Here is an 18,449-nt window from a genome sequence, read left to right on the forward strand (position 1 = left end):
AACAAGTTCCTCAGGTGTTGGGATGGGATTTGTTCGCTGAGTAGAATATTTTTTCTTTAGAATTTTGGAGATAACATTTTGGGGGTAATTGTTAGATCGTAGAGCGTCGATGACATGAATAAGTTCTTTCTCTTTTCCTTGTTTTGTGCTCGGGAGATTAGTTGCGCGATGTAACAAAGTCTCAGCTGTACTGGTCTTGTGTCGTTTGTCATGATGGGAGAAGAAATCTAGATACCTATCAGTGTGGGTTGGTTTACGGTAAACCCCAATAATGAGATCATTATCCTTGCGAGTAACCAAAGCGTCCAGAAAGGCGATCTGGTTATTGTTTTCTTCTTCGATGGTAAAGAAGATGTGTTGATCGATACTGTTGAGTGTGTTATGGAAAGAGTCAACGGCGTTTCTTTTAATGATACAGAAACTATCGGCAACATATCGTTTCCACACTTTAGGTGGAACGGGAGTTGTGTTGATGGCCATCTCCTCGATTGCTTCCATACATAAATTGGCAACCACGGGACTGACAGGGCTGCCCATGGCACAACCATGGATCTGTTTATAAACACTGTCATTGTAGACGAAGTAGTTATTGGGTAGGACAAAGTTCAACAAAGAGATTATATCAGTAGTGTCAAGTTTTGTGCGTAAGTGTAGTGATTCATCACAATCCAGTTTATTTTTTATGTAATCACAGGCTTTCTTGACAGGAATGGCTGTGAACAGCGATACCACATCAAAGGACAGCATAATTTCATCGTCTTGTATGTCAATGTTGGAGATTTCATCGACAAATTTGGAGGAATTAGGGACTGAGAAACCATTGCCATTTTGGAGAGGTGTCAAGATTTGGTTAGAAACTTTGAAGTGTTATAGAGCGCTGAACCAATAGATGAAACAATGGGTCTGAGTGGGTTGCCTTCTTTGTGGTGCTTGATTGATCCACGGATGGCGGGTGGTATAGTGTCAGTGGAGCGAAGTTTTCGATACGTAGAATCGCAGTGTTTGAGTTGATTCTTGAGTGTTAAAAGTCTATTGTTCAGTTCACGTTCAATTCTTCGGAAAGGAGGTTTGGAGACCAGTTCATAGGTGTTGTGGTCATTCAATAAAGCATTCATTTTGTTGTTGTAATCAATGGTATCTAAAACAACAAAACAATTTCCTTTGTCTGCTTTCATCAAAATCCTGGTGTCATCTTTTTTTAAATCCTTGAGAGCTTTCCTTTCCTCTTTTGTGATGTTCTTGTGGAGAGGTAATCGGGCTCGATGTAAGATCGCGGCAGAGGAGGTTCGTATAGAGTCCTTCTGTTCATCAGGTAGATGGGTAATGGCGGCTTCTATTTCAGAGACAATGTTGTTGTACGGGATTTGGTTGGGAGATGGGGCAAATTTAGGACCCTTTTCTAGACGAGAACGTTCTGCAGAAGAAAGCGGTTTTATCGATAGATTGACTACCCAATTCTTCTTGTCGATAAAATGAGTTGAGCGGTTATCTTCATTCCTCAAGTTATAGAGCTTTTTGTCATGTCGCAACTGGATACTACTGCGGACGGATTCTGCTCTCATCTTCAGAAAATTCTGAAACACCATTAAGGTGTTCTCAGAAATCAGAGGTGTCAAGTCATTCATGGTCTCAAGTAAGATCCTTCGTTTTTCTTTAATCTGGTCATGGCAGATGGAAATTCTAGCTTTCATGCAGTGCCTGCTCGCTCGTTCCATAATGCGTCTGAAGATAAGTTGATTGCCAGGTGGTCTAAATTTCAGAGACTTCGGGAACCAGTGTTGTTCAAGTGCCATATGATTAAAATATAAATGGCGGTGGTGTGCTTCTAATTTGTAGGTCGTCTTTTCCATGGATCTTGCTAATTTTAGGGCTTTCTTCCCGGCCTCAAGGCGAATACAGTTAAAAATAGAAGAACCGTAGCCAGGGTAAAAGATAAAAAATTATTATAAAAAACGTTCACTGGCTATATACAGTTAAAAACTTTCGAGCTTTCGGCTGTCAGGCTACAGCCTTCAATGGAAATGAATGAAAAAATGATGACAACTACAATATGTACAAAAATAGGTGAGAAAAAGAATATAAAAACAGGAAAAAATATTTGCCAAAAAAAAAAAAAAACTAATTGTTCTTTTTTAAAAGAATGGAGTATTGCGTAGGGAGCGGCCGAGAGTTGTTATCTGCATGGTCTCTCGAAGCGGTGTGCCAGGATTCCAGTGTCTTGCGGGTACGGGAAGAACCGGGGTCAGTCACTTGGGACTTTTTAAGGTGGAGAGAGTGATTTGAAGACCAAGCGTGTTTAGCGATGTTGGAGCCTCTTGCGTAAGACTTCACATTCTTCATATGTTCTTTTTTTCTGGTTTCAAAGAATCTGCCAGTCTCGCCAACATAACTCCATAGGCAGTCGGCATAAGATATTTTGTAAACCACGTTAGGTTGAAGATCGATCGGAGGGCGGGACTTAGGAGAGGGAAACTCCTGTTGTAAAGTCTTGAATGGCTTGCTGACAACTCGAATATCATGTTTTTTAAGGAGTCTAGTTAGAGGCTGAGAAATGCCATTAATATAGGGGAGGACTGCATAACTGGAGAATTCGGAGGGTGCAACCCATTTAAAAAACATGCAAACAAGTTCCTCAGGTGTTGGGATAAGATTTGTTCGCTGAGTAGAAGACTTCTTCTTTAGAATGTTGGAGATAACATTTTGGGGGTAATTGTTAGATCGTAGAGCGTCGATGACATGAATAAGTTCTTTCTCTTTTCCTTGTTTTGTGCTCGGGAGATTAGTTGCGCGATGTAACAAAGTCTCAGCTGTACTGGTCTTGTGTCGTTTGTCATGATGGGAGAAGAAATCTAGATACCTATCAGTGTGGGTTGGTTTACGGTAAACCCAATAATGAGATCATTATCCTTGCGAGTAACCAAAGCGTCCAGAAAGGCGATCTGGTTATTGTTTTCTTCTTCGATGGTAAAGGAGATGTGTTGATCGATACTGTTGAGTGTGTTATGGAAAGAGTCAACGGCGTTTCTTTTAATGATACAGAAACTATCGGCAACATATCGTTTCCACACTTTAGGTGGAACGGGAGTTGTGTTGATGGCCATCTCCTCGAGTGCTTCCATACATAAATTGGCAACCACGGGACTGACAGGGCTGCCCATGGCACAACCATGGATCTGTTTATAAACAGTGTCATTGTAGACGAAGTAGTTATTGGGTAGGACAAAGTTCAACAAAGAGATTATATCAGTAGTGTCAAGTTTTGTGCGTAAGTGTAGTGATTCATCACAATCCAGTTTATTTTTTATGTAATCACAGGCTTTCTTGACAGGAATGGCTGTGAAGAGCGATACCACATCAAAGGACAGCATAATTTCATCGTCTTGTATGTCAATGTTGGAGATTTCATCGACAAATTTGGAGGAATTAGGGACTGAGAAACCATTGCCATTTTGGAGAGGTGTCAAGATGTTGGTTAGAAACTTTGAAGTGTTATAGAGCGCTGAACCAATAGATGAAACAATGGGTCTGAGTGGGTTGCCTTCTTTGTGGTGCTTGATTGATCCACGGATGGCGGGTGGTATAGTGTCAGTGGAGCGAAGTTTTCGATACGTAGAATCGCAGATTTTTAGTTGATTCTTGAGTGTTAAAAGTCTATTGTTCAGTTCACGTTCAATTCTTCGGAAAGGAGGTTTGGAGACCAGTTCATAAGTGTTGTGGTCATTCAATAAAGCATTCATTTTGTTGTTGTAATCAATGGTATCTAAAACAACAAAACAATTTCCTTTGTCTGCTTTCATCAAAATCCTGGTGTCATCTTTTTTTAAATCCTTGAGAGCTTTCCTTTCCTCTTTTGTGATGTTCTTGTGGAGAGGTAATCGGGCTCGATGTAAGATCGCGGCAGTGGAGGTTCGTATAGAGTCCTTCTGTTCATCAGGTAGATGGGTAATGGCGGCTTCTATTTCAGAGACAATGTTGTTGTACGGGATTTGGTTGGGAGATGGGGCAAATTTAGGACCCTTTTCTAGAAGAGAACGTTCTGCAGAAGAAAGCGGTTTTATCGATAGATTGACTACCCAATTCTTCTTGTCGATAAAATGAGTTGAGCGGTTATCTTCATTCCTCAAGTTATAGAGCTTTTTGTCATGTCGCAACTGGATACTACTGCGGACGGATTCTGCTCTCATCTTCAGAAAATTCTGAAACACCATTAAGGTGTTCTCAGAAATCAGAGGTGTCAAGTCATTCATGGTCTCAAGTAAGATCCTTCGTTTTTCTTTAATCTGGTCATGGCAGATGGAAATTCTAGCTTTCATGCAGTGCCTGCTCGCTCGTTCCATAATGCGTCTGAAGATAAGTTGATTGCCAGGTGGTCTAAATTTCAGAGACTTCGGGAACCAGTGTTGTTCAAGTGCCTTATGAGTAAAATGCAGATGGCGGTGGTGTGCCTCTAATTTGTAGGTCGTCTTTTCCATGGATCTTGCTAATTTTAGGGCTTTCTCCCCGGCCTCAAGGCGAATACGTTTAAAAATAGAAGAACCGTAGCCAGGGTAAAAGATATTAAAAAATTATTATAAAAAACGTTCACTGGCTATATACAGTTAAAAACTTTCGAGCTTTCGGCTGTCAGGCTGCAGCCTTCAATGGAAATGAATGAAAAAATGATGACAACTACAATATGTACAAAAATAGGTGAGAAAAAGAATATAAAAACAGGAAAAAATATTTGCCAAAAAAAAAAAAAAACTAATTGTTCTTTTTTAAAAGAATGGAGTATTGATTAGGGAGCGGCCTAGAATTGTTATCTGCATGATCTATCGAAGCGGTGTGCCAAGATTCCAGTGTCTTGCGGGTACGAGAAGAACCCTTGTCAATCACTTGGGAATTTTTAAAGCAAGCCATTCAAGACTTTACAACAGGAGTTTCCCTCTCCTAAGTCCCGCCCTCCGATCAATCTTCAACCTAACGTGGTTTACAAAATATCTTGTGCCGACTGCCCATGGAGTTATGTTGGTGTTACTGGCAGATTCTTTGAAACCAGAAAAAAAGAACATATGAGGAATGTGAAGTCTTACGCAAGAGGCTCCAACATCGCTAAACACGCTTGGTCTTCAAATCACTCTATTGACTTTAAAAATTCCCAAGTGATTGACAAGGGTTCTTCTCGTACCCGCAAGACACTGGAATCCTGGCACACCGCTTCGATAGATCATGCAGATAACAATTCTAGGCCGCTCCCTAATCAATACTCCATTGTTTTAAAAAAGAACAATTAGTTTTTTTTTTTTTTTGGCAAATATTTTTTCCTGTTTTTATATTCTTTTTCTCACCTTTTTTTGTATATATTGTAGTTGTCATCATTTTTTCCATTCATTTCCATTGAAGGCTGTAGCCTGACAGCCGAAAGCCCCACCGTTTCTATCTGTACATAGCCAGTAAACGTTTTTTATTCTAATTTTTTAATATGTTTTACCCTGGCTACGGTTCTTCTATTTCTAAACGTATTCGCCTTGAGGCCGGGAAGAAAGCCCTAAAATTAGCAAGATCCATGGAAAAGACGACCTACAAATTAGAAGCACACCACCGCCATTTGCATTTTACTCATATGGCACTTGAACAACACAGGTTCCCGAAGTCTCTGAAATTTAGACCACCTGGCAATCAACTTATCTTCAGACGCATTATGGAACGAGCGAGCAGGCACTGCATGAAAGCTAGAATTTCCATCTGCCATGACCAGATTAAAGAAAAACGAAGGATCTTACTTGAGACCATGAATGACTTGACACCTCTGATTTCTGAGAACACCTTAATGGTGTTTCAGAATTTTCTGAAGATGAGAGCAGAATCCGTCCGCAGTAGTATCCAGTTGCGACATGACAAAAAGCTCTATAACTTGAGGAATGAAGATAACTGCTCAACTCATTTTATCGACAAGAAGAATTGGGTAGTCAATCTATCGATAAAACCGCTTTCTTCTGCAGAACGTTCTCTTCTAGAAAAGGGTCCTAAATTTGCCCCAACTCCCAACCAAATCCCATACAAGAACATTGTCTCTGAAATAGAAGCCGCCATTACCCATCTACCTGATGAACAGAAGGACTCTATACGAACCTCCACTGCCGCGATCTTACATCTAGCCCGATTACCTCTCCACAAGAACATCACAAAAGAGGAAAGGAAAGCTCTGAAGGATCTAAAAAAAGATGACACCAGGATTTTGATGAAAGCAGACAAAGGAAATTGTTTTGTTGTTTTAGATACCATTGATTACAACAACAAAATGAATGCTTTATTGAATGACCACAACACTTATGAACTGGTCTCCAAACCTCCTTTCCGAAGAATTGAACGTGAACTGAACAATAGACTTTTAACACTCAAGAATCAACTAAAAATCTGCGATTCTACGTATCGAAAACTTCGCTCCACTGACACTATACCACCCGCCATCCGTGGATCAATCAAGCACCACAAAGAAGGCAACCCACTCAGACCCATTGTTTCATCTATTGGTTCAGCGCTCTATAACACTTCAAAGTTTCTAACCAACATCTTGACACCTCTCCAAAATGGCAATGGTTTCTCAGTCCCTAATTCCTCCAAATTTGTCGATGAAATCTCCAACATTGACATACAAGACGATGAAATTATGCTGTCCTTTGATGTGGTATCGCTCTTCACAGCCATTCCTGTCAAGAAAGCCTGTGATTACATAAAAAATAAACTGGATTGTGATGAATCACTACACTTACGCACAAAACTTGACACTACTGATATAATCTCTTTGTTGAACTTTGGCCTATCCAATAACTACTTCGTCTACAATGACAGTGTTTATAAACAGATCCATGGTTGTGCCATGGGCAGCCCTGTCAGTCCCATGGTTGCCAATTTATGTATGGAAGCAATCGAGGAGATGGCCATCAACACAACTCCCGTTCCACCTAAAGTATGGAAACGATATGTTGACGATAGTTTCTGTATCATTAAAAGAAACGCCGTTGACTCTTTCCATAACACACTCAACAGTATCGATCAACACATCTCCTTTACCATCGAAGAAGAAAACAATAACCAGATCGCCTTTCTGGATGCTTTGGTTACTCGCAAGGATAATGATCTCATTATTGGGGTTTACCGTAAACCAACCCACACTGATAGGTATCTAGATTTCTTCTCCCATCATGACAAACGACACAAGACCAGTACAGCTGAGACTTTGTTACATCGCGCAACTAATCTCCCGAGCACAAAACAAGGAAAAGAGAAAGAACTTATTCATGTCATCGACGCTCTACGATCTAACAATTACCCCCAAAATGTTATCTCCAACATTCTAAAGAAAAAATCTTCTCCTCAGCGAACAAATCCCATCCCAACACCTGAGGAACTTGTTTGCATGTTTTTTAAATGGGTTGCACCCTCCGAATTCTCCAGTTATGCAGTCCTCCCCTATATTAATGGCATTTCTCAGCCTCTAACTAGACTCCTTAAAAAACATGATATTCGAGTTGTCAGCAAGCCATTCAAGACTTTACAACAGGAGTTTCCCTCTCCTAAGTCCCGCCCTCCGATCGATCTTCAACCTAACGTGGTTTACAAAATATCTTGTGCCGACTGCCCATGGAGTTATGTTGGCGAGACTGGCAGATTCTTTGAAACCAGAAAAAAAGAACATATGAGGAATGTGAAGTCTTACGCAAGAGGCTCCAACATCGCTAAACACGCTTGGTCTTCAAATCACTCTATTGACTTTAAAAATTCCCAAGTGATTGACAAGGGTTCTTCTCGTACCCGCAAGACACTGGAATCCTGGCACACCGCTTCGATAGATCATGCAGATAACAATTCTAGGCCGCTCCCTAATCAATACTTCATTCTTTTAAAAAAGAACAATTAGTTTTTTTTTTGGCAAATATTTTTTCCCGTTTTTATATTCTTTTTCTCACCTATTTTTGTATATATTGTAGTCGTCATCATTTTTTCCATTCATTTCCATTGAAGGCTGCAGCCTGACAGCCGAAAGCTCGAAAGTTTTTAACTGTATATAGCCAGTGAACGTTTTTTATAATAATTTTTTAATATTTAACAATATTATTCTTATATACTATTTTGGAACACATAGGTTTAATAAAACCACTCTATTTCATGTAAAATGGTGGACACAGGAGGCATGGGTATAGGGATTCTCATAAACATTGACCTTTTATGTAGCAAAATGCTGTTTTGATAATAGGTGTTCAGCATCAAATGGACCAGAGTTGTAGAGCTTGTTTTCAAAAATAAAGTCTATCATATCTTGGCTATTAAAATAATTTTACATGGAGTGCGTGTGCATTTTAAGGGAAAGAGCACGTAAATTAGGCTACTCAAATAGTACTCGTTCTAATAAACGCGTTCCAAACTAAAATGGGTTTTTCCAAAATACAAAATTCCGTCATAAAAGCCCACTTTCGTTCTGTATAAAACGTGATTTCCGAAAGGGACTTAAAAGACTTGACTGCGGTAATATTAAAAGTTGGAGTGATACACTGTTAACACGACCGAATCACAATTTCAAACAGTTGTTTTAATAGATCATAATTACTCTGCAGTCATATTTTAACTAAAAGTATACAATCAAAAATTACGAGTAACACACGGACACAAAAAATGAGCTAAAAAACTGCAGTAAGGAAAAGGTGTTCTTGTCCACAGGACTACAGGCTGCAGACAAATTCCAGTATAGTTTATCTAACGCAAATGAACGATGCAGAAATTCTGCGTGGCTTGAAAAAGTTTGATGCAGAAATTCTGTAAATCTTACTTTCTGATAAATTCTGTACATTTTCCACAACAACTGTGTGATGCAGAAATTCTGCATCTCAGCCAAGTGGCTGGTAAACGTTTGATGCAGAAATTCTGCAAATTTCATTTTCCGCTAAATTCGATACTTTTACTAACAACAACTGCGTGATGCAGAAATTCTGCATCTCAGCCTAATGGCTTGAAAAAGTCGGATACAGAAATTCTGCAAATTTGATTTTCCGCTAGATTCGATACTTTTTCTACTACAGTTGTGTGACGCAGAATTTCTGCAAATCTTATTTTTTGCTAAATTCCATACCCTTCCTACAACAATTGTGTGATGCAGAAATTCTGCATCTCAGCCTAATGGCTTGAAAACGTCGGATACAGAAATTCTGCAAATCTTATTTTCTGCTAAATTCTTACATTTTCTACAACTTTGTGATGCAGAAATTCTGCATCTCAGCCTAGTGGCTTGAAAACGTTGTATGCAGAAATTCTGCAAATTTGATTTTCCGCTAAATTCCATACCTTTTCTACAACAACTGTGTGATGTAAACATCATCTCAGCCTAGTAAGTGGCTTCAAAACATGCAGACTTTCTGTAAATCTTAATCTCCACTTAATTGACTTATTTACGTACAGCAAAATGAAGGGTGTAGAAACAACATCAAAACAACAGATGCAAAACCTCCGTACAATGAAAATGTAATTCACTATTCAATTCACTACACAGGTTTTGGCCACTTTAAAACAAGATTGGATTAAAAAAGTGAATTACAGTCATTTCAGTTTCTGGCTAACTTGTTGCAGTGCCGGAGTGCAGATTACACATTGGCATTGTATAATTAGGTTTATAGCAAAAGAACTAATACTCATGGTGTGCTAATCAAAGTCAATTCTAAAAGTTTTTTCAACTGTACTAAACGAAATGATCAATAAAGCCCTCTTAAACCATATTGTACTCAAGTAAAATTAAGGGCTGGTCTTAAAATGATTTATTTTTGTGATTCTTTACCTTTCACTGCAACAATGGTCACTATGTAAACGTTTGGAAAAATCAAAATTTTCATTTTGTACTGCTGTAGTGGTTTCATTCGAATGGTAAGAACATAGGATTTCATGTAATAACTCAAAAGGTACAACATTTTCTGCCTCCTTAATTAACTCTTTGAATAAAAGGTTAAGCACATTTTCCAAAACTCACTTAAAGGCGTCCAAGAGGAATAGCAAGAGAGCTAACTTGGACACATCATTAGAAATGCCCTCTCTTGGTTGAAAATTTTAACCAAAACATCCCATTAGCCAATCACAAATGAATTAAGCTCCAGATTCTCGGTATTGACCCCAACACTGGCCTGAAAAATCCACTTGGAATGAGTTAAAAATGTTTAAAATGAATTTGTAAGATCTGTTTCTTACCAGTCTTTAAGCCTTAGTCATGGGATATTTTCAATAGTTTACAATAGCTTACAATGCACTTTAAATCTGTAAACAACCAGGGCTTAATCTATCTGAGTAGTGGTGAGCTGAGTACTGGTACTTAGTTTTTGGCAGATAACACGCTTGTCACATGATGTGCCTGTCAATATAGCCTCATTCCTTCCACACATCAGGGCGGCAGTAAAAGTATTCCCTGTAAGAGAAAAGCATGAGGGGTGTAAAAGAGATGCATATCACAACAATTAATTTACATATAATTTTAAAACAGTAACTAACAAAATGAGATGTGAGAGTGATGTCAATTTTTGACACCAACTAGAAATGAATAATCCCTCCAAAAATCTACAAAATATGGCATGGTAGGTCAAGTACTACAGTCTATATCAAAACATAATTATCTGGACTGCAATAGAGCATGCAGACTGCAGCTCTAGGGACACCTTACACTGGCAGATCCAGAACTTCAAGTAAGTGAAGGCCCTTTCATCAAGAACTCCACAAATCACACAAAAAGCTAAAAGCTACATCTTGATAATTCCATCTGTTTGTGAATTACTGTCATTATCAACGTTTACAAGAAAGCGATTGAGATAATCCAATCTCATGAATAATCCATCAATTTCAAATGGTTCACGTAGGTTTTCAAGCCTTGCGATTGTCTCCTAAACTATATGATAAGCATGAAAATATCCGCCAGCCGCCATTTTTGGCTGTTCCTAGCTATTCATTACCGTCTCGCTTGCGTGACTCCTTGCGCCCAACGCTCGCAGCGGATTCGCTTCAAAAGGTCAACCATTCATCCGCGAAGTTCAATTTAAAACTTGAATGTTGAATGTTGAAACTTGAATACTGAATGTTGAATGTTGAATGTTGAACGTTGAATGTTGAATGTTCAAACTTGAATGTTGAATGTTGAATGTTAAAACTTGAATGCTGAATGTTAAAACTCCGATGTCTGAATGATAAAACTCAAATGTCGCATGATGAACAGCAATGTGCAATTACGAAACTCAAACGTCGCATGGTAAAGAACAAGGTTAAATTAAACTTAAACATCGAAAGCAAACCTTGAATTTTGGCGGGAATATAACGCCATACTACGTAAAGTACCCCTTTCTGTTTTGGATGCGTGGGTAATGGGGCTGAAAACCTCACGGAAACGCTTGCCATGTAGGTTGTGAAAAAAAAAAAATCGAAATCGGGCGATTTTATCCCGCGACTTCTGACTCGAGAAGGGTGGTGAGTCTGTCGATAGAAACATTCGAATTCAAGCTTCGTATGAAAATAGGACAGGCAGACGTAGCTATTTCAAATAACTTATACGATATATGAAATAAATTAATAAGAATAAAACGCAAACAGTGGTTACAACCATTTGATAAAACTGCATAACTTTTATAAACTTAACGTTTCGTATGCTACTACATACATCATCGGAAGTGATTATTATTCAGTTACAGATAAATTTAAATTCGAAATTGGTTGACATAAAACGACAAGAAATATGCTAATAAATAAAGTTTCTCACTGCCAACGTTTTCATTTAAGGCTGGCTTTAGATCACAGATAAACAGAAAATCTTTAATTTTACAATCATGTGCTTGTCTGATCGATCAGTTGCTAATATTTCAAAATGATCCCACTTAATTCTGTAGTTGGTTGAGAAAACATGATCAGCAATTGCAGATTCGTGAAAATTTTTAGTCAGGGCTTTAAAATGTTCTGTTTTTCTGTCACGTAATCTGCGTATCGTTTTCCCTGTATAGAAATCATTGCAATCCCACCAGTTTGCTCTGTACACTACTTTTGACTTGAAGGAAGGAGCTAGTTTATCTTTTTATGGGAAAAATCAATTTCGTTAGTCCCAGTCCTTACAGCTGTATTTTTTAATTTAAATTTATCTGTAACTGAATAATAATCACTTCTGATGATGCATGTAGTAACATAGGAAACATTAAGTTTATAAAAGTAATGCAGTTCAAGCAAATGTTTGTAGCCGCTGTTTGCGTTTTATTCTTATTGGAACTTAAATGGACCAAGTCAAAGAATTTTTATGAAATATATGAACTTGCGTAAATGGAATGTTCGTATTTCAGTGCGTTGCACAAATGCCTCGCGACACATATAGTAGCTCGAACTCATAAATTCGCATACCTCTAAAGACTGCCAAATTTGTAGCCACGATTTTCAAATCTTCAAAATATTGATATCCAAAATCAATAAGGAATCATTTTGCTGAGTTCTCTAAAAGGAATCTATGTGTGACGAGGTATACCTCACAGAGTATGCTGTTTAGAAACAAAGCATAGAAAATTTGACCAACATCTCAACCTGAATGAACATCGCACCAGGTAAAGTTTTCTAGTGAATGACTTTCAAAGACAGTTAAACGTAACTTAAACAAATCTTTGTCGATAGGCTTGAATTTCCGAATACCCGGCTATTGTTGTATGCCTCGTTCTTCAAAAGCAAGCTTCCCGCGACACGTGTAAACAATAGCCGGATGATCTTAAACCGAGACTTTTCTGTCATTGCTAACGGAAATGAATAGATTGTGGTGGTATTTGGAACTCAAACTTGGAAAGAATTTCCAGCCAACAATTTCTCAAAACCCAAGACAATAGTCATGTAAAATTAATCCAACTAGAGTAGGGATTATTGTAAGCGGAAAAGATAAATCTTTAAGTCTCACCTTGATGAAGAGCTTATTACTCCCTGCTTGGACAGAGGATGACACGTTTACCACTGTACCATAACGCTGTCCATCACTCTTTTTTAGGGGCGAACCATCGCGAAACACTTTTGGCTTGTCCCCGGGTTTTGCTAATTGGATCGTCCAGAGGCCCATTTTGCGAGTAAAGGCAGGAAACGTTAAAAAAGAAGCTTTTTCGGATGTGCGGCAAGCCGTAACAACCGATAACGAATTAATATGTCAAAATATTCTCGCCGGTAGATCTGGAAAATGTTTGAGGGTAATAGAATTCAACCAATCACAGGGATAAAGAGACAAAGAACGTTTGAGAGTTTCGTGGAAACAGTCCAATGATATTGAGACACGTCATCTTACGTTAGTGTTTAATCGAAACCGTTCCCATGCACGAGGTATACGCAAATAATCGACAACTTTGATTTACTGCAGACCATCTGATGCACTTTCAGTAACAGATAACAATCGGAATATGTGCAAGGCACATTTCAGCTTTTAACCGTGATTATGGGCGACAAACGGATAAGTGAGGAAAAAGAATTTCTTAAAGCTTTATGTCAACCTATAGGAGATACTATCTTTCAAAGAACCCCTATCAAGAGGCGTCAAAGTGGAGACCATTGTGCTGCGGCTGGAATAAATTACAACGGTGAGTGTATCAAATGGTAAGCATAATTGCAAAACGCCACTACAGCATGTAGACACCGTTCGCTCGGAGACGAGGACAACACGCAAGATATTCCCCTACAGTTAATGCCTGCAGATGAGCTTACTATTTATGGAGCGATTGCAGAATACCCGGCCCAGCAAACGTCCTACTTAAAAAAGCTGCCACCGCGGTCCGCAGTCCCGTAGTCGATGAATGAAAACTGTTAAAGGGCAAGCATTAAAATGAACTGCCATCGTGGTCCGCAGTCCCGTGGTCGATGACTGAATATTTGATAACTCCAAAGAATAAAATGGTTGTGACCGGGTCCGAAGTCACGTAGTAGTTGAATAATAATTGAAAATAACGGCCTGTTGTTAAGTGGCGTTTTTAGGATTTGTGGATTAAAGAACGAGGTGTATGACACGTTGAGTGTCCTTAACTGAACCACAAAATGAAAGCTAAAATTTTACGAGAATGCCAAGGCCTAATCACCGAAGCGAGCGCTTAGGCTTAATCAGTAAACGAGTGCTTACTTCTTCAGACGATCTCGTAAAAACTGTTAATCAAACCGCAAAATGAAAGCTAAAATTTTACGAGAATGCTTAGGCCTAAATTATATATCACTGAAGCGAGCTCTTAGGCTTAATCAGACCGAACGGCAAAGTGAAAGCTAAAATTTTAGGAGTGCTTAGGCCTAATCATTGAAGCTAGCGCTTAGGCTTAATGAGTAGACGAGTGCTTTCTTCTTCAGACGATCTCATGAAAAGTGTAATTAACCGAGCCGCGAAATGAAACCTAAAATTTTACGAGAATGCTTAAGCCTAATCATTGGAGCGAGCGCTTAAGAGCGGCTCCGCCTAAATATCGACTAAACCGGGAAATAGCCAAAAAATGGAATTTCTTCAAACTCCCCCAGAATGAAGTTCTTAGGGCACTAGTTACAAAAATATTATTTTAAGTTCGTTAAATCATTTAGTGTTTTCATTAACGAACTTTTTCTTCCCGATGGCCAAAATCGGCCAAAATCGATCGAAAATAGACGGCATATTTAGAGACTTGTAACATCGAAAGTAAAGATTATCATTAAAAGCTAATTGTACGTCGCATTTCTACTCTCTTTCTTGTATATTTAGAGCTATTTGGATCGCGATTTGATTAGAAATCAAACATTTCACGAAATTTTGAAACCTTATGGCTGAAGACAGCTGAATGAGAAGTGAATATTTAGCCTATTTTCAGCTGCTCAAAAGGCGTTCTGATACATGGATTTCCCCAAAACGGTTTATACAGTCTGAAAGGGCATGATTTCTTCTTCAAATTAGTGAAATAAAATTTTTGGGTAATTAAAATCGTGAGCGCTGAAAAGGCGAAGTAAATGCAGTTCTACTTCCTGAAAACGTGACCTTTGACCTAAGCGTCACGAACGTGACAACAACAATAGACAGCAGATTTTTCGTTAGTTTTAAACATTTTCCAATGAAATCGGTCCGAAACAGTTACTGCAAGAAACTGGTAGAAGTACGGAATCTTATCGTGTCTACGAAGGAGATAAAAGTCGCATTTCTGACACAAAATAACTTCGTTCGTTAATAGCATTAATAAACGAGCTTCAATAAAATTTGCGAAGTTGCGATGTGTTTTATCTAGCCGATACTCACCTGAACGTTTTATTTACAGCAGATGTCGACTCGTTTTCTTGGAAAAACGTTCGTAAGGAACTAAATTCAGATTTCTCCATCTTTGCAAGTACCAATGTGTAAATTCCCACCTGCAGCTGCCGAGCGCTGATAATCGTTCACCAGAGAAAACAACCTCACTGCACAGTTGCCATCAGCAACCCCAAAGTAACATTCTCTCAAAATGTAAAGTGAAATAATGTTGGACTATTGACTGCCTTTCAGGACTAAATTAGAAAGCAGATTCAAGCTTCATTAGCTTTTAAAATTGCTTAAATTTATTTGTTTGCGTCGACTTTATTCATTTCATATATTATTAAATTAAAGTGAGTATGCGTTCCAATATTGACAGGTGTCGCAAATTTTCGGATAAATGTCGGTTGCAGCATTGGAAACAAGTCGCGAGGAGTTAACGACATAAAACTTATCAGCGGTTTCTGGATTTACCATCCTTGCCTTTTTTATCTGAAGAGAAAAGGAAAGAGGTCCAGGTCTAAAAAATCTCGTGACTTACGTGGTGTGGGCTCGTTAAGCGCCATGGCGTTCTGTGGATATTCAAAATATGTTGGGGGAGATTGCGGTGAAAGCCCAGATCGTCCGGCTACTGATCAGGTAGTAAGAATTGGTGACTGCAGCAACGATATCAAGGGCCATCTCAAAACATGCGGCGTTTCAGAATCTGCTTTGAATTCGGAAGCAAGGCTTCAGCTGGCCCGGGCAGGTAAAGTCTAAAACTAGTCAACTATGTAACCTGCAGAATTAAATTTCACTTATCTGACCATTTCTTTCATTACTGTCAATGATAGGCATCTTTGATGAGAACGAGATCTCTTTGAATGTTACTATTTGCCCAAGACACCGCGATTTATTTGGGCTAAGGTGGCGAAGCAACCGAAAAACGTGCTCAATTCCAAATTCATGGGCAGCGCATAGGACTACTAATGTGAAGGGTGAACGTGGAATAACCCTTGAACAGTCTTGTCGTCTCTTCAAGGCCACCGACATCGTAACCCCGGTTGGTTCAAGTAAGTTGCGTGAAATTAATCATCCTAGCCACACTGTTGTCCTGGCTTTGCAGGACAATTTTCAAGATGTAACTTCAGAGAAGTAATAGCGTAATAGCTAATAGCGTTATATCTTGAGGTGGGGGAGGCGGGGGGGGGCGGGAGTGAGGGAAGAGGCGGTTTTCAACGGAGGAACAGTACAAATTTTCACAAGGTCCTTTTTTCGTGGAAGGTTATATTTTACTTTGTAGAAACATGTGTGGGAGGCCGGTGAAAGTTTTAAGACAAGTCCAAGCAGTCCAAGAATGAATTAAATGTACGTTGTATCTTATAGCATTATTGTGCGAAAAGAGATACATTTTATTCTTCCTTTCTTCATTGCGCAAGGGGGTGGGGGGGGGGGGGGGGGAGGGGAGCGATAATTTCGAAACACTGATTGCACTTACATACCTCGAAGCCCAGAATTTCTTTTATTATTTAGCTGGCAATGTGCAAAATAGCTCAATTAAACAATGGTAAATTAGTTCACAGTCATATGTCCGCAATGTCGGAAGAGACTCGACCAGAGCAACATTGAAATGGAAGATTCTCCAGGAGCGCAAGCAGCAGCGTCCTTAAACACGCAAGAAGCAGCCGCCGACGTATGCCCCCCTCGATTGGATGAGGTAAGGATAAGATACGACCAACAAGTAAAAGCCTGACAGTGACATTTAAACTAACCTACAAGAGCCCCGTCTGTTTAATTACCAAGCAATTCGTAGTTAAACTGAAGCTCTGCAGAAAGGCGAATGGCAAAAAATCCACTATTACAAATAACTGAGCTAAAATTCTTGCCATCGTTTCTCTTGAATTTTTATGGTACATGCTGTCATTGTGAGACCTTCAACCAGACCATAACAGTGTTATCGTATTATTTATATACCAATTGTAAAATTGATATTGGTTTTTTCTAGCAACTATGCCAAGTAATATCACATTTTGTTACACGACTAAGTTAGTTCAGAGGGCGAATAACTAAAATCAGCAAATCGGATAGCTCCATTGCAGGTCCAATATTCTCTCAGTATTGGACTGGGAACTGTCCCGAATGATCCCGCACGATCACTTTTGAAATTTTTTGGTTCTTTTATGGCCGGCTTACGTTTTTCTAAAAGAACTTGCTTTAAACAAAAAAGATTCCTTTCATTTTTCTTGCAAATCTCTGTCCCTTTTATTTTTAGTAACATCAGACCAAAGTATACGCCTGTTTCGCCTCCCGATCAAAATCGCGCGCTTGAAGTATGAGATGTTTTTCCAGTCCGTCATCATGGCATTTCTTCGTAACAATTTTCAGTCGTGTGGTCAATCTCTTTTTGGTTAAGCTTGGTCGGAACCGTACTGGTAGGATATCGTCCCCATGACCTAAGGCCGGTATTCCCCTAGTACGAGCCTCGCGGTTGCTGAATAAGAAATATGTAAGTTATTAGAGCAGGATCTAGCCCACTAATGCTATTGAGACTCCATATTTCAGGAAGCAGCTCTGCTGAGGACAGCAATTTATCGGCCATATATACAGGAATGATGGAGTTGAGATTAGACGGCAGCGACGAGGAGTCAACACAAGTGCCAGCTGAAGAGCATAGTGAACAGTACTTACGAAGGAAGCAACTCAATAAATTCTGGAAAGTTGTAACGTAGAGAAATTAACTCGACCCAGGAAGAGGTGAGAAGAGGCGGGCCCACGTACGCGAAAAAATCACGTAAAAAAGGCAAAAGATGTCATTGTATAGCAGCTTTGGATGTGATTATGCCAGGGGATGCAGCATATTTATGGGATTGCACTGCAGTCGTCAATGCTTGTGGACAAAGAGCTTGGATCTGCAGTTGGTGAGCGCCCACAAATACCTTGAAGCCCTGGCAGAAAAATACAAAAATGCATCCTCGTGGATACAAGAAGGCAAGTTTTGTCGATAATGGCTGATCTAGTCCCTTTCAAACGCCTTCAGAGGTACTTGCCTGGTATCACTGAGTACCGAGTGAAAATTGCGCGCCAGCACAAAAATGTGTTTGGTCGGGGCGTTCCCCTTCCCATTGAAGTATAGTACCCCGAATGCGAGTAGATCCTAGCCAACTTGACCATATTTTGACATTTATAACGAGTCCGCACATCATACAAGAACTCCCATTTGGACAGAAATACATGA

General features: G+C 39.3%; 3 protein-coding genes across 3 annotated transcripts; 1 reads left to right on the top strand and 2 right to left on the bottom strand.

Annotated features, from left to right (window-relative positions):
- Positions 1-839: 839 nt before the first annotated feature.
- Positions 840-1,793, bottom strand: LOC138034770 (uncharacterized). The gene has a single exon (XM_068881882.1). The coding sequence runs from the start codon at positions 1,791-1,793 to the stop codon at positions 840-842; it is 954 nt and encodes a 317-aa protein (XP_068737983.1).
- Positions 1,794-2,849: 1,056 nt separating this feature from the next.
- Positions 2,850-4,472, bottom strand: LOC138034772 (uncharacterized). Its single transcript, XM_068881883.1, has one exon. It carries the CDS (start codon positions 4,470-4,472, stop codon positions 2,850-2,852), a length of 1,623 nt encoding a protein of 540 aa, XP_068737984.1.
- A 1,130-nt stretch (positions 4,473-5,602) lies between these two features.
- Positions 5,603-17,943, top strand: LOC138034773 (uncharacterized). Its single transcript, XM_068881884.1, has 3 exons — positions 5,603-7,637; positions 15,615-15,983; positions 17,777-17,943. Exons 1-3 carry the CDS (start codon positions 5,603-5,605, stop codon positions 17,941-17,943), a joined length of 2,571 nt encoding a protein of 856 aa, XP_068737985.1.
- The last annotated feature ends 506 nt before the right edge of the window (positions 17,944-18,449 follow it).

This window comes from Montipora capricornis, unplaced genomic scaffold, assembly GCF_036669925.1.
Source record: "Montipora capricornis isolate CH-2021 unplaced genomic scaffold, ASM3666992v2 scaffold_17, whole genome shotgun sequence".
Classification (NCBI taxonomy): Eukaryota; Metazoa; Cnidaria; class Anthozoa; order Scleractinia; family Acroporidae; genus Montipora; species Montipora capricornis.

Coding starts and splice junctions, on each gene's coding strand:
- LOC138034770 (XM_068881882.1), bottom strand. CDS start 1,793: ATGGCACTTGAACAACACTGGTTCCCGAAGTCTCTGAAATTTAGACCA.
- LOC138034772 (XM_068881883.1), bottom strand. CDS start 4,472: ATGGAAAAGACGACCTACAAATTAGAGGCACACCACCGCCATCTGCAT.
- LOC138034773 (XM_068881884.1), top strand. CDS start 5,603: ATGGCACTTGAACAACACAGGTTCCCGAAGTCTCTGAAATTTAGACCA. Junction 7,638..15,614: donor CTGCCCATGGAGTTATGTTG/GCGAGACTGGCA, acceptor CAATATTGACAG/GTGTCGCAAATTTTCGGATA. Junction 15,984..17,776: donor GCTTCAGCTGGCCCGGGCAG/GTAAAGTCTAAA, acceptor TCCATATTTCAG/GAAGCAGCTCTGCTGAGGAC.